The 14,558-nt window shown below is 44.8% G+C and overlaps 1 protein-coding gene across 2 annotated transcripts in view; it reads right to left on the minus strand.

Annotated features, from left to right (window-relative positions):
• The window catches only part of LOC119395676 (cyclin-dependent kinase 8), a 133,284-nt gene that overhangs the window by 46,223 nt on the left and 72,503 nt on the right, over window positions 1-14,558 (minus strand). For both annotated transcript variants that reach the window (XM_037662670.2, XM_037662667.2), the window contains exons 12-13: window positions 10,480-10,564; window positions 5,392-5,496 (exon numbers count right to left, since the gene is read on the minus strand). In XM_037662670.2, the coding sequence (XP_037518598.1) occupies window positions 5,392-5,496; window positions 10,480-10,564 (190 nt within the window). The remainder of the gene's footprint in view (window positions 1-5,391; window positions 5,497-10,479; window positions 10,565-14,558) is intronic.

Consider the following 14,558-nt stretch of genomic DNA (forward strand, 5'->3'; position numbering starts at 1 on the left):
CTAATTAAAGCCGGCCAGAGTTACCAGATGCTGCCAAGCTAACAAGCAAATATTCATACAAAAATAAGCCCCAAAAAGAAAAAGCAGTGCGACTTTTGCAAAGAAGCCCACAAGAAGTGAAAGTGCAATAAAATTTTCTATTGCTGAAAATATTTTTTAATTGTACTAAAAAGGTTGCTCAGATATGAATGGAAGGTAAAAAAATAACTTTAATTATCCTGTTTGGTGGAAATATGCATAACTATTAACAAAAGCATATATTTACTTTTTAACATAATCTCCAGGGTAGCGTCCACTCTGTTCAATGTACGTTTGCCAGTGCATAAGTAACTTTATTTGTCGACTCCCCTAACGTATGTTTGATTTCAACGCTCAACTACACAAAGTCATTGACAAACGCACTCAGGTAAACGACACACTTGCTATTAGTGAACATGGCAAGCACTAAGATATTTGCAGGAAAAGTGCACAGAAGCCCTAAAAGCGTGACAAGTGACTGGGAAATTCTACAAGTGACTCGATGAAGAAAGAAGCCCAAATCCGTTTATTATAAGTGGAACTGGCAACTCTGAAGCCAACATTCTTTAGGTAAAGCATGGCTGCTGTATCTGGAAACATTGCTTCATCACTAAGGAAGAATGCAAGACATATTGGGAATGCTTGTTTATACAGTGATGAGAAGTGCATGTTCGTATATAATAATATGTATTGCACAACTTGCATTCCATAGTATATGAGTTACTGTTAATATATCTCCACATACAGTAAAACCCTGCTGATACGTTTTTGAAGGGACCGTAGGAAATGAACGTAGGAGACGGGAAACGCAAGAGCCGAAAAACAGGAAAAACGTCAAAATATTTAGTGGTACAGAATTTTATTTCAATGCTTAACGTGAAAAAACCGTGTAATGTTGCCTGGTGCTTTTACTCATGTCCGAGTAGCACGAAAAGTTTTTCGAGCACCTGCAGTCTCACATCCTTTTCATAAATCTAGTGCCACCACGGCCGACACCTGACAAGCAATCGCTTATGGCGATACCTTCGCGAGATTGTCGCCGGTTGCGCCGGTGTCGCCGAGCGATACTGTAGGACCATTGGCATAGTGTCGGACCACCGTGGCTTCTAGTAAACGGTCGAACGCCTCGCGAAAGTAGAATGGCTCCACCAACTCCTAAATTTCGTCACTGGTGCACAAATTGGCGCACTCAGCCATGGTCTAGTCGACGGATAGAAACGCGGAGCTGGGGACGGCGTCATCCGTGATTTTTTTAGCACCAACAGCTGTAGGCGTGAAAGAACTAAGCACACGCAAGCACGACCAGTGCGGCGAGTCCAACAGCGAACCGCGGGCACAACCACGTGAACTCCAACCAGCTCGAACAACTCCAACCATGACTCCGACAAATAAACGGCAATGCGATGAACGCGATGGCAGAAGTAAATGCCTATCTCGGAGGCCTTGCTTTCGCAAGTAATTACGTCATAGACGCCATGTTTGCAATACAAATCTCAGAGGCTATGCTTTTGTTATAAGTGAATGCCAATCTCAAAGGCCTTGCTTTCACGAGCACTTACGTCACAGACGCCATATTTGCAATATGGATCTCGAAGGCTATGCTTTTGTTTGTGTCAACCGAAAGTATCTGTCGCTTGCAACTCTCATGCGGCTAATGTTACGGTCAAACCAGGCCAAGCTGCGTGAAAAGTCACCATGGCCGCTCTCTTAGGTACTCACTCGGTTGGCTCGGAGTGCACTTCACGACGTATCATACGGGAACGGTCTCACAGTTACGACGTAACAGCGGGGTTCCCAATACATTGCACCCTATGGGAGCTGTGCTGGGACCGGCGGAAAAGGACGTAACAGCCGGGAAAATGCATCAGAAAGGAACGTAACAGCGGGGTTCTACTGTAGATGGCATTTGGGAGGGTCACCCTTTGACGGAAGACACGAGTGTATACCATAGGTGTGGCCAATGCATATTCTGCGTAAAGAGACCTCTTGTCTTGTGAAAAAGTGTGATCTTAGAAGACGTTCAACTGTATGTAATTTGTTTGCTGCTTGCTTGTCCCAGCTTTGTTGCCATAACGCCCATAATTTCTGCCTAATGTAGGGCTTAACCCTTTGACACGATATGTACACAATTGTGTACACCACTAGTTTTTGTTTGTTTTTGCTATTTGTATCAACTAGGGGCTAAGAAAGAGCAAGCTATATTGAGCTTTGGGTGAACTGAATCTCCTGCATAATAAGTTTGTCTTCATTTAACTTCATTTTGCAGTGTACTATTGCACATCATCACTTTGCTCAAGGCACTACCACATTCGACGAGTCATTCGATGTGCAGCTTCCTGCGAGTCATGTGAGAAGTATAATTCTTTTTGCTCAAAATAGACACAACCAAAAATGAACTCGCACTATATTTCTAGCCTGAGGTTTCATTCTATTTATGCCAAAACATTGCATCAATGACCTCAGAATAAATAGATATTTATTCACAAGTTAATCAGGTTTAAAACAGAAAACTGAGCTAGTTCGTATGGATTCATGCTTAGGACTGTGCAGCGCTCACAAAAAGGACAAAGGACGGAAGAAGTGCACACAACATGCGCTGACTCACAACTGCATTTTTATTAAGAAAAACACAAAAAAAAGTAAACTAGAAAAGTCATCGAGTCACGTGACATGTGCTCCAAACAAAAATAGCTTTCCTGGCATGTTGCTCCTTAGCTAAACATGCACTGCACAGTCAGTCCTAAGCATGAACTTATAGGATTAGTTACTATAACACATATAAATTAACTAGGCTTGTGCGAATATTCGAGCACTTCGAATAGTCGAACGAATATTACAGTATTCGAATTCGCATCGATTCTAATTTAAATCATTGGAAATTTCGAAGTATTCGAAATGTACGAATAGGTGTATTTAGTCCGCATGTAACATCACTGTAAAGGTGGTTTCACTGCAGTGGAGGGGTGCTATGCCGTGAATACACCTTTCCAGGCAAACTATGCACTGCCGCGAAGCCCCACTTCAAGGTTAAATGAACATATTACCCTCACATCGATTCATCAATTTTTAAGTTTGAAAACTTGTTATACTGGCTCATCTGCTCTAAGTGTAGTAAATTTTAAAACGTAATATATTTTACAGGTTATCACTTGCATTCTACCGAAAGTCAAATCCTGCTACTATTCAAAGTTGATTCCCCTTCCTTTGAACCAAAAAGAATGACATTCGCGCATGTCTTGTGTCAATTTAAAAAAAAAATATTGTGCAGGTTAGTTCAGTCGTGACAAATATGCTCAATTTTTCTTTATAATAAGCTATATATACCACTCAAGTTCGATTCAAAATTATTCTAACAAATCACTATTCGCTTCGAACCTATAATTTACTATTCGCACAAGCCTAAAATAACGTATCATGACATTATTCTTGTTGCAATAGACTATTGAGTGCCTTGAAATAACGTTGTATCGATTTGACACATTTACAGACAGTTCCTCATAGGTGGCATCTGAAAGGGTTCAGATCTGAGTGGGAGACCAATGATTGACATCACTCCACGCGTACTGCACCGACATCACCATTTTACCAGCCTCTTCATTCCCTATTATGCCACAGTGTCTGGGAACCCCAACACACCATTACTTTCATGCCTGCTTCACACAGAGACGAAATCAGCTAACTGGGGGTAGGATTCCTACTTTTCATACCAGATGAGAGTCCTTGAACTACATTAAGAGGGTCTGTATAAATTACAGCTTTTAGTTCAATTTATGTGCCCGACAGCACTGAGAAGGGTATGTGCCTCAGCACTAGATGTGCTATCCTCTTTACTTATCATTCGTGAAGCTGATGATTCAGGGTCTATATTGCTGTCAGACACAGCGTCCAGAGTTGTACAAATGTCAGTATAAAACAATGAGCACTGATGCTTTGAACGGAGGAAGAACAATTGTATCGTAACTTCTTGCACTGTGGCCCTTTCCGACACATCTGTGAGTGAAATATTAAGAGTGAGCACTGTGGAGCTGCCACCAAGAGGGCTTAATGGTCGGACATCATTAAGCGGCAGTGAGATATTCACACTTTCGTAGAGGTTTTTGACATGAAGAACAAATGGCTTCCAAATCATTTTCAAGTTTGTCAAGAGCAGCACACGAGATGCGTCGTTTAATGTGGCATGAAATGGATTATCTTTGGTTTAAGTGTACTTTAAGTAGGACTGAGGAAACAGCTTTGCAGATGCAGACTCCATTGGTTAGATTCCACATGCAGGCTGTACACGCAGGGCTAGTCCAGAACGCACTGGTTGCAAGTTGGAGCTCTAAATGATGCACTAGGTCCAAAATTGTTAGTGTTGTCTGTAATGCAGATTAGTACACGACAAGACCGTAATCCATGTGGGGTAATACTAACTTTGGTTTATTCGTGAGGCAATACTTCCTATCCGTCCCCCACAATTTATGAGAAAAAAATCTTTAGCACTGTCACGATTTTTAAACATTAGCAGTTTAAATATGTCATGTAAAGTGAATGCTAGTTTGGAATCTAACATGAAGGCTAGAAAGTTGCACTGTCTTTTTTACCTGGCAGTTTTGCCCGCAAAGCGTGATTGCGGGCTCAAAGCCTCTTTTCCAGAAAACAAAATGTTTGTGAGTCTTGTTTGGGCTAAGCTTAAAAATCATTCCCACTAGCTATACTGGACACCTTATCTGCTGTGAGCTGTTTTTCACAAAATTCAAGATTGCAGGACTTAAGATCTATTTAGATTTTGTCTACATATATAGACCAAAACATGTTCGGTGTTATTGCAGTTCGTAGGAAATTCTTTCTGACAATAAATGGGATGCAGCATAAGACAACCCCCTGAGGCATTGGCGCAGCTATGGGGGGAGGGAGACTGGGGGGTTCAAACACCTCCTGCACCCCCCCCCCCCCACAATTTTTTTTTTTTTCGATTTTGCATGTGTATATATACACGCACAGATACAAACACATGCACAAACTTACATAAAGAGTAATTAAACCGCCACCCCGCCCCACCCCTACACAGACAGGCGGTCAGGGAACCATCTCATGTTCGACATGTCATTGTCATCTTTGTTCTTTTCAGTTCGCTTTGGTGCGTAGTAGCACACTACATACCAATATAATAACCTACCGAGTACAAAGATAAACAGCATCTGTTGCTTGCTTTACTGAAAGCATACTATCAACATTGCTTGTCTGACCGATTTTTGTTGGCTACCCCACTTTGCTCTTTTGCACCAACCTTTGCAAACCCAGAGAGTTGACCATGGTAGCTTGCTTAGTGCATTTCAATGATGCCCATCTCCCAACAACAGAGCAGGTGCCATGCAGAAGGAGCAGCCTTACCTGATTGGCTGCTGTCGTTGTAGGCGGTGCCATCCGTACTCGCTTCGCACTAGGACCATGGTTGTTGTTGTCTTGGGTGCCCCCTTGGTTGTTTGCAGCTGCCGTCTGAAAAAGTGAGGCCACTTCCTGTAACTTTGTTATAGATGATGGCATTAGTTATTAATGTCGGCTAACGTTGCAAGGTGGGGGGCCTGGCAATGTGCCTGACCCCATAGAGATGTACTATGAATAGGAATGTAGTTCATGCCTTACAGCTATAAATTATGTCTGATGTCACTTTAAAAATTACCATGTAGCTGGTTTCCATTATTCTTTAACTTTTTTACTCTTTCTGTGTTTGTGATCGCTTGCTCAGCATCCACATAACCTACACTTAAAGTTTCATACAACTAAGTCAACAAAATAGACATAGCAAGACAAAATCAGGAGACATAATAAAATGCAGCTTGTTCATTTCTGTTTGATTCATGGAAAAAAGAATCTCTTTGGCGTTGCCATGGGGAACAGCACACATGGTTCAAAGGTTCCGTTTTTGCCGAACTGCGCTTCGTCTGGCGCCCGCCCTGCTTCGCTAACACGGTCGCATCTCAGTGGTACTTTCGGTATCGCGTACTGCCGTGTGTGTTTTTCGCGCTCGTGAAAGTTCGACAAAATGCCGCATGCATGTGATGTTGCTGGATGACCGAATGGTGCATGCTGCCGGTGCACACCGCCGCACAGTAAAGGAGGGCAACGTTGGGCACGGCAACAGTGATGTGAGAAAGACCGCTTTCAGGCGGGTGATTTGAAGTGCGCTAACACGATGCGGACCACTAAAACGTGATTTTATTTAAAAATAAGCACTTCCAGTGGTGGGAATGCCTTCCAGCATTTTGTAGCAGCCATTGGAGCAGGAGAAATCTGCTTTTGGAGCAGCCCCCCCTGTGTTTGGAGCAGGCACAGGCTTTAATTTAGTTTAAAGTTACCACAATTTACGTAATCATTTCTACATGAAACCCACAAAACAAGCACAAAAAATAAACAAAAGTAGGATTATGTACAAAAGTGGTGACACAAAATAGTGAAGGATATTGCACCAACATGCTGGCTGCAGCATGAAAATTGTTCATAGCAATGCAGTGAACGCACAAATATATCGGGTGTCCCAGCTAACTTGCGCCAAGGGGCTAAAAAATGCAATATTAGAGGCAGGCGAGTGAAATCAGTTGCGTACTGTTGACCGCCACCTTGTGCACTACAGACAATTTTTGTTTTTGTAATTAGTTTGTTAATTAGGATAATTAAACTATAATGCTAAATATTGACTTTAGGCAAGAAATGGGATTGCAAAGTTCGAGAGCGTCTTCAGAAACTCCCACTGCATTATTTGCGATAAAGAAAGTTTCACGTGTACCATTTTTTCCAAGCTGCAAGAAAGCCCGCGAAATACAAAAAAATGCCCCCACCTCCCCGAAGGGAATCGTGAGGAAATGCGAATGCATTTCTTGCGCCGAGAGTACACGGCGTAGTAATTTTAATGGCGTAAAGCTGGACACATCGACGCGCTCAAGTGTCTCCCTTTTGGGCGCCTCTTTCAACGAACGCTTCCTACGTGCGTTCGTAATCACCTCAGGGATGTTGCCACCGCCTTCAATGCAGCACAAACGCGTTTAGAACGCGCTGTTTTCAGGCTGTGCCAAGGCAGTACAAGCGCTACAAACGCGTTTCAAACGCACTGCATTGAGGCGGTGGCGCAGGGAGGAGAGAGAGCGAACGGCGAGAGAAGGAGCGGCGAAGCACTGCACCTACCCTGTCCTACACTCTCTCCACACACGCGGGAGCTCCGCCGAGCTCCCGCGATGCAAGCGCCCTCACACGCCAGAGCACGCTCCTCCTCTCCACTCACTCTCCGCTACTCTGCCCGCACCACCTGCCCCGGTTGCTAGGGGCGAGGATAAGCGCGCGCGCTCGCAGCTGTTGCTATGGGAGAGGGAGTGAGAGTGGAGAGGCGCGCGGACACCGACCGACGCCTGACATAGCCCAACTAAGAAATGCATTCGCATTTAAAACACGTGGCTAATGCATTGACGCGGCGCGATCATGCTGCTCTCAGCAGTGGTTTGAGCGAACGAAATCAGTTGAGGCTGCGACTACTTATCGGCCTACCGCATCGACGGAGCTGAAAAGTCCCGTGCTATGCCTTTGCAGGTACGCATAGAGAAAGAACAAATGCGACGTGATGGCCACCGACGAACACGCCGGTATGACTTATCGATGACAACCTTATCGCAATAAGCATCTTCAGCCGCGTTCTCGGGCACGCGTGTCACGTAGCGCTACTTCAAGCCTACTGCACGCTTTAAGCCGCCGATCGCTGTTGCCGCGTGCGGGACCGCGTTCAAGCGCACACCGCTTTGTAGAAACGAAAGCAGCTCGCTGTTGCGGAGCTGAGCGTTGCGGGTCGTGCACCTAGAAACCTTTTAAATGTGAACATATTCGACAGAGATCTGTCTGGCTGGGTGAAAACTGATACAAAAAAAAATGCAAACTCTCCAGCCACTTATAGTGCAAAGTTGCTAAAGTTAAAACTTAAAAACTATAACCTTGCTGGATTGACGCTATTACGATAAACACACGCACACGGCCCAGCAAGCGTAGCGCTGTTGTAACCATAATGTACGTTTTTATGAGGCGACAACCCAAACTCACCTTCGTCCACGGCCAGGACATGCTATGCATCGCTTGCAGAAAGCTAACGTTGCGGCGTGGTTGCGGCGTTGCAACTGATATTGAATTGGACCGATTGGACTGCGTCGGCTGTCACAACGGCTGGGGCTCTAGTGGCACCATTAACAAATGCAGCAGTGCAAATGTACAAGATGGCGACCATGACGTGCTTCTGCTCACGAAGCGCGCTGCCCGCGAAACATTATTTTTGGCTACAAAACCACATTGTGGCGCAGCAATGGCGCAAATAAGGCAAAAAAGACCCTTTTGGAGCATTGTGGAGCAGCAATGGCCACTTGGCGCAGATTGGCGCAATTGGCGCAGGTTTCCCACCACTGCACTTCCTTGGCACAAAAGTAGCACTATGAGGTTTCTGGACCGTTATTTCAACAATCAACGTGGACTTAATATTTGCCTTTAGTGTCCCTTTAACTTGGGGTAGACCAAAATTGCCATGGGAGGGTAAGAGGATTTGACAAATATGACTACCGGGTTATGACATGAATAACATGAAAATCCCGTCGCGTATGTCGTCAAACCCTTTCCTCCAGACATGTGCACATACCCGTTTACCACAGGCTGCAGTGTACGGGTATGCGCCACAGGTGATTGACAGTTTTATCTATCCAGGAACAGAGAGAATAGACATTGATAATTTGAATGCGAGAGCATTAAGAGAAACCGACATCGGCAGCGTTGAGCCAACGAAGGGACAGAATAAAAATTAGGATCTCAGCAGGAATGAAACTGAAGCATTTTGCATGGTGGCAATCAGGTATTCTACCACAGAGCCACGCCAGGTCTATAAACTGGTTTGGAAAAACAGCCTATGCAGGCGTAATGTCGGTGCAACGTCAATGGTGGTTGTGGTGCTGGCTATCTAAATTTTACAAGAAAGCAATAAACGCTACATATGTACTCCTACGATGCAGGCGTCATATTGGATTAACATCTGTGGTTCCAGTGTTGGGTTTGCTTTTATAGCAGTCTAATAAATACTATATTTGTATTCCTATGAATCAGCAAGCTATATTGATGCATTGCTCGACCCCGGAGGAATACATTAACAAAAGTTACATATGATATTCACATAATTGCACCATAAAGTGCACTTAGTTTCGACAATACTGACGTATGTACTCTAACGTGAAAGCTGATGTTAGATCGCGCCATAAGTTACCCTTTAAATGCCAGTGTAGTCGACGTGCCTGGTAAGCCCACAATGTGCACACAGCTACTACACATACAAAAACACGTCGATCCACCTCGTAACGCATGGCTCAAAGCCATGAAATACAGCATGGAAGTACTCGCTAACTACTTTGCATGAAACCGATTCCCACAATGCCTGGGATCTGCCAATGTTTTTCCTTGCAGTCATGGTCTTTTGACACGTTCTGCACTTTTGCATGGTCCCACTTTCACTCTCTGTATTTGCATTGCTGATCTTGAGGACTTGGCCTTTCTACCTTTTTTTCTCTGGTGTGCTCGATGTCATACTACTGCAGCGCCACAACGCAATGCCAAAGCAGGCGCTGCCGCGTGAGCACACTCCACCAGCCAGTGTCTCCATTTTTTGCCGATATATTTTTTGTCTACATATCAACGTGAGCCACCCAGAATACCCCCCCTTAGGAATGCATGGGCTAGAGGTAAACGGCTTCACTTTAAAAATCATTCTTATAAAGCAACAGTTTCTTATAAATGAACAAACAAACCTTTAAAAATGATTATCATTTTGTGCCACTTAGGTCAGAATCTAGGGCTGCTGTAAGCTTACCACATGCAGCAGTCCATGCAGGCTACCTGACAATGCGTTAAACTGCCTAGTTGGCTGCCGTACCACTTTGACCAATCATGCCTCAGGTTGTGTACCTGCTATGCTGCACAGCGGACCACACGATTTACAGCAAGAACAATGCTTCACTATACATGACGCCGTATCTGATCACGTTCCCAGATTAAATGTTTACTCTCTTTGAGATTTATTTATTCTTGCATTAGATTTACTATGCAAAACAACATCCTGCCATTAGAGCCAGGGCGGGCCCCTCAAGCTCAGATTGTGATACTCTCTGTGATCCCTTATCGCGATGCTGTTTTGCAGCACCCTCTCCTCAAAGAAGACTGATGTTCACACTGGTACTACAGTGGCAAAGACGATAAAATTGCATTGACAGTTGCATCAGCACAAGCGGTCATATGCTTGGCCATGAAAACTGCTCTGTGCATTCACATGGGTCATGTTGACTACATGGGTGGGCCAATGGTTATAACAAATTACTGTCAGATTAAACTTTGACATAGCCAGCATTGCAGGCACTCCAGTGCCACATGGCATGCGAAGCAGAATTGACTAAGAGCACGAAGAAATGTGCTCACCTTGCTGGCATCAGATTTGTCTTCCTGCTCCTCATCCGTAAGGAAGTCCCGCTTTGGATAAGGTATGGGCACACCAGCAAACACGCTGCAATGCCAACAGAGTCCACTCAACCACTTCACCCGCACAACTATTGCGATGCAACAATTTCACGATCAAACTTTCCTTGCTGAGGGTCATTTCTTGCTGCTGCACATTATGTACTCAATGGGCAACACCAGACAAACAGCAATATGCAATGAAGTATGGACACAGAAAGGCACAATCTTTCTATGCTCTGACCAGAAATATAAGCAGCTTTGCTGTGACCAGAAATAACAACACCAAACAGTGAGGAGTCAAGAAGTACACCAATCAAGCTGATATCATTTGCCTGAAGTAAGTTGCCCACACAGAGTTTCTGCTTCTTACAAACACAGTTAAGATAGGGCACATGCAAATGCAGCCTGGACCAGGAAACACCATAACCCATACGATTGGCTGCCAAAATTTTGTTCAAACAAGACATGTAAGGTCAACACCATTCAGTCCACAGGCCTGTCACAAAGAGCCCTTACGCTGCCTCTACAGGCTTTTCTATGCCATCTGTACTGAATTGTGTTCCTTGTAAGTACTGCTGCGCCCATCCTCAGAAACCATACCTTGTTTCAAGGCTTGGCTTATTTGGCTTACTTCATGCTCACAAAACTACAACAAAGCACCTTTCACATTACGGCAAAATTGCGCTGCTCGGCTTGCCACAAACACTCGGTCAATCAAGAAATTCCTGCATATGGGTGCTTGTTATGACTTGAAAGACCCGTCCTTGGCTTCCTAAAAGCAAAGTAGAAAATGAATTTGAATATAGATAAGTCTAGCATTGCCAATGAGTGCTGCGGAATCCCGCAAGGTGGCGGTAGGGTTAAGAAAGGAAAATAGACAACCACCCGTTCGTAGCATGAAGCCACAAGAAAATCTATAAGGATTTCTCAGAAAGAAAGCTTCTTAGTTGCCGAAAAATTCGTCCTGGTCCGGGGTTCAAAGCCCGGACCAGGCGTTGTCTCGGGTTTGAACCCCGGACCAGGACGAATTTTTCGGCAACTAAGAAGCTTTCTTTCTGAGAAATCCTTATAGATTTTCTTGTGGCTTCATGCTACGAACGGGTGGTTGTCTATTTTCCTTTCTTAACCCTACCGCCACCTTGTGGGATTCTGCAGCACTCACTTGCAATACTATGTGTCCATGTGCTTCGAGTTGTCGATGAATTCGCCCTCGCGCTGCCAATTGCTGGCTTCCTGGTTAGCTCAATTGGTAGAGCGACCGCCCCGGAAAGGTGTTGGTCCCGGGTTCGAACCCCAGACCAGACGAATTTTTCTGCAACTAAGAAGCTTTCTTTCTGAGAAATCCGTATAGATTTCCTTGTGGCTTCGTGTGCTACGATCAGGTGGTTGTCTATTTTCCTTTCTTAACAGATAAGTCTATCTATGTGTACTTTACTCTCTAATGCGTAATATTCCAAGTAAAAAATTCATTAATATTATGGCGTGCTACTGTTGGGCAATTTCTATTGGAATGCCCATGTGGACCACATAGTTGCCAAAGCCACTGTTCACTTGAATTATATTCAAAGAAATTTAAAATGCCACTTCCAACCTAAGAAGAATGGCGTACTTAACATGTATGTACTATAACCCCTAAATTGGGATATGCTCGTACACTTTGGGACCCACCTCAAGTATGCCTGATGAATAAGCTAGAAAAAATTTAAAACAGAGCACTCAGCTTCTCTTGGGTAGGTATGGAAGGAAGTAGTATTAAAATGAAAAATAAAGTAGGCTTGTGTGAATATTCAAGCACCTGCAATATTTGAATTCACTTCGACATGAATTGAATTTGAAAGAACAATGAATGCCAGCCTTGAAGGACACGTACACAAGAGGAGCAAATCGCACACACGCACACGTTGGAATTGGCCAAGCGTGCGAGTGTTCATGCAATTTCCTTCTCCCGTGTCCGCATCCGTCAAGGCTGGGTGTCGTCGTTCTTTCAAACTATGCACCAACAGGCCCAGCTTCTATGGTATGAACTGAAACTTATCTTTGCACAGCGCACAAAATTGACAAGGCACACAAGAGAAGAGGACAGGACAAGCAAAGATGGATAAGTTCCAACTCGCCCACCTATCAGTCCTACTACATGAACTGAAACTTTTCGCACTTTGAAAGTATTATAAATGAACAAATAAACATATTTTACTGCATGCACCACGCATGAAAAGGCGGTTTCCCTGCAGCGTGGGACCACCATACCATCAACAGACTTTTGAGGAGAAATCCGCAGTGCCACAAAGCCATACTTCAAGGTTAAGTGTGGATTTACATGTACCCAAATTACTCTTTCCTTATTTAGAAGCGCATTGTAAGGTTGTATATGCATTAAGTATGCCAAATTTTAAAACGTAACGTATCTGACCACTTATAGCTTGCACCCTTCAAATCCTGCCACTACTCAAATTCACTTCAAAAATTATTCAATACTAATTATTAGAGGCTGGATTTTTAGGCACTAAAAAAGTGCGTTTTAGGCGCCAAAAATAGGCAGGCAATACACCATATTAGGCCTCCAAAATCGTAAATATAGGCACAATAACTTTTTACATAAATTCATATAATTTCAATCAAAGATGTGCCCGACCTGTATGTACGACAGGAAAGCCAGAAATAATGTTGTTTATGATGGCACAAAGGCGCCAACGGTTCAGCATAGCCATGCAATTGTCCCTTTACCCGCACGGCTCGCAGAACATGGTCTCTCCTTTTATTGTCTAGCATGGTGAGTCAAGTGCCCACCACTGAATCAACACTCTCCTGGGTCTCCTTCTTTTCGGCGTGGCTGAGAAAGGCAGCACAGGTGCAGATACCCAGACCGCTAAAAGACCAGAAGGGAGAGATGCCTCGTAATGGCCGGGGCTAATCGCGTAGGGTCAATTTCTCCTCTGCTGGTGAACACCCCAAAGGGCCCCTCACCATGTTTGAGCATTTCGAGCTGACAAGTGTAATTTATGCACTGGGCGCTCACGATCACATCTGCCAAGGTTTACAACGCTACGCGCCGCGGAAAGATGTGAAATTTGAAACCGAACGCCGTTGCCCTTCTTCTCGTAGGCGCGTGCCCCAAGATCGAAGGGCTGATGTACAACGAGTGGTCCTGCGTCGTGCAGGGAGTTGCTCGGTGGATTTCGTGGAGGACGGACGTGTCGCCCACGATGCCTTACGGACTAGTCCTCGTGCCTCTCGCCGTCGACGCCCTGTGACGGTTGCCTCGACCGCTATGCCGTGCGCCTCTCATCGGCGGGGCCTTCGCCACCTCGTCGCCGACGCGTACCGTGCCTCTAGCTGCATCGTGGTCCCATCTCTCAACCTCCTGTGACCATCTCCATCTCTCCTGTCTTCTCTTCTCTTCAACGACCCTGTCGACGTCCCATCACTTCTCTATTTTCTTCCACTTTTCTTTTATTCCCTCCTTAGCCCCCCCCCCCCCAAAGGCGCTGAGCCGTGCTCCCGCGAGGATTGCAGAAAATAGTGCCTTATTCCTTTCCTTCAACCACACAGTCAGTTGTGCAGGAAGGGCTGACGTTCAACAATGAGTGGTCCTGTGCTCTTGCGTCGCTGACCTACGTAGACATTGATGCTCCGAGTCTCTGACGTCATCAGCAATAGCATATGACGCTGCGAGAAGTATTCGAGACATGTGTAATTTGTTTAATCTGTTGCTTGAATGAATGACCGAAAGCTGAGAGAAATAATAAAACAGAAACGGAGTTTGTGCGAATTCTAACAGCGAAGCTGTTAAGGCTAGTCGTAATGTGTGCGGCCTACCAGAAAACGGATATGTGCCACGGCCTATCAGAAATCTCTCACCGTCATAAACGGGTATGTGCCACAGAAATTGGGTGAATCCCACTACGCACCACTGGTCTACCAAAAGCTAAGAAGCAAACTGTCGTCATCAAACGGGTATGTTCCACTGTGTGACCTCTCAGAAAGCAATCATCATCATAAACGGGTATGTGTCACAGAGATTGGGTAAATCTCACTACGCA

This window comes from Rhipicephalus sanguineus, chromosome 6 (assembly GCF_013339695.2).
Source record: "Rhipicephalus sanguineus isolate Rsan-2018 chromosome 6, BIME_Rsan_1.4, whole genome shotgun sequence".
In the NCBI taxonomy this organism is placed as follows: domain Eukaryota; kingdom Metazoa; phylum Arthropoda; class Arachnida; order Ixodida; family Ixodidae; genus Rhipicephalus; species Rhipicephalus sanguineus.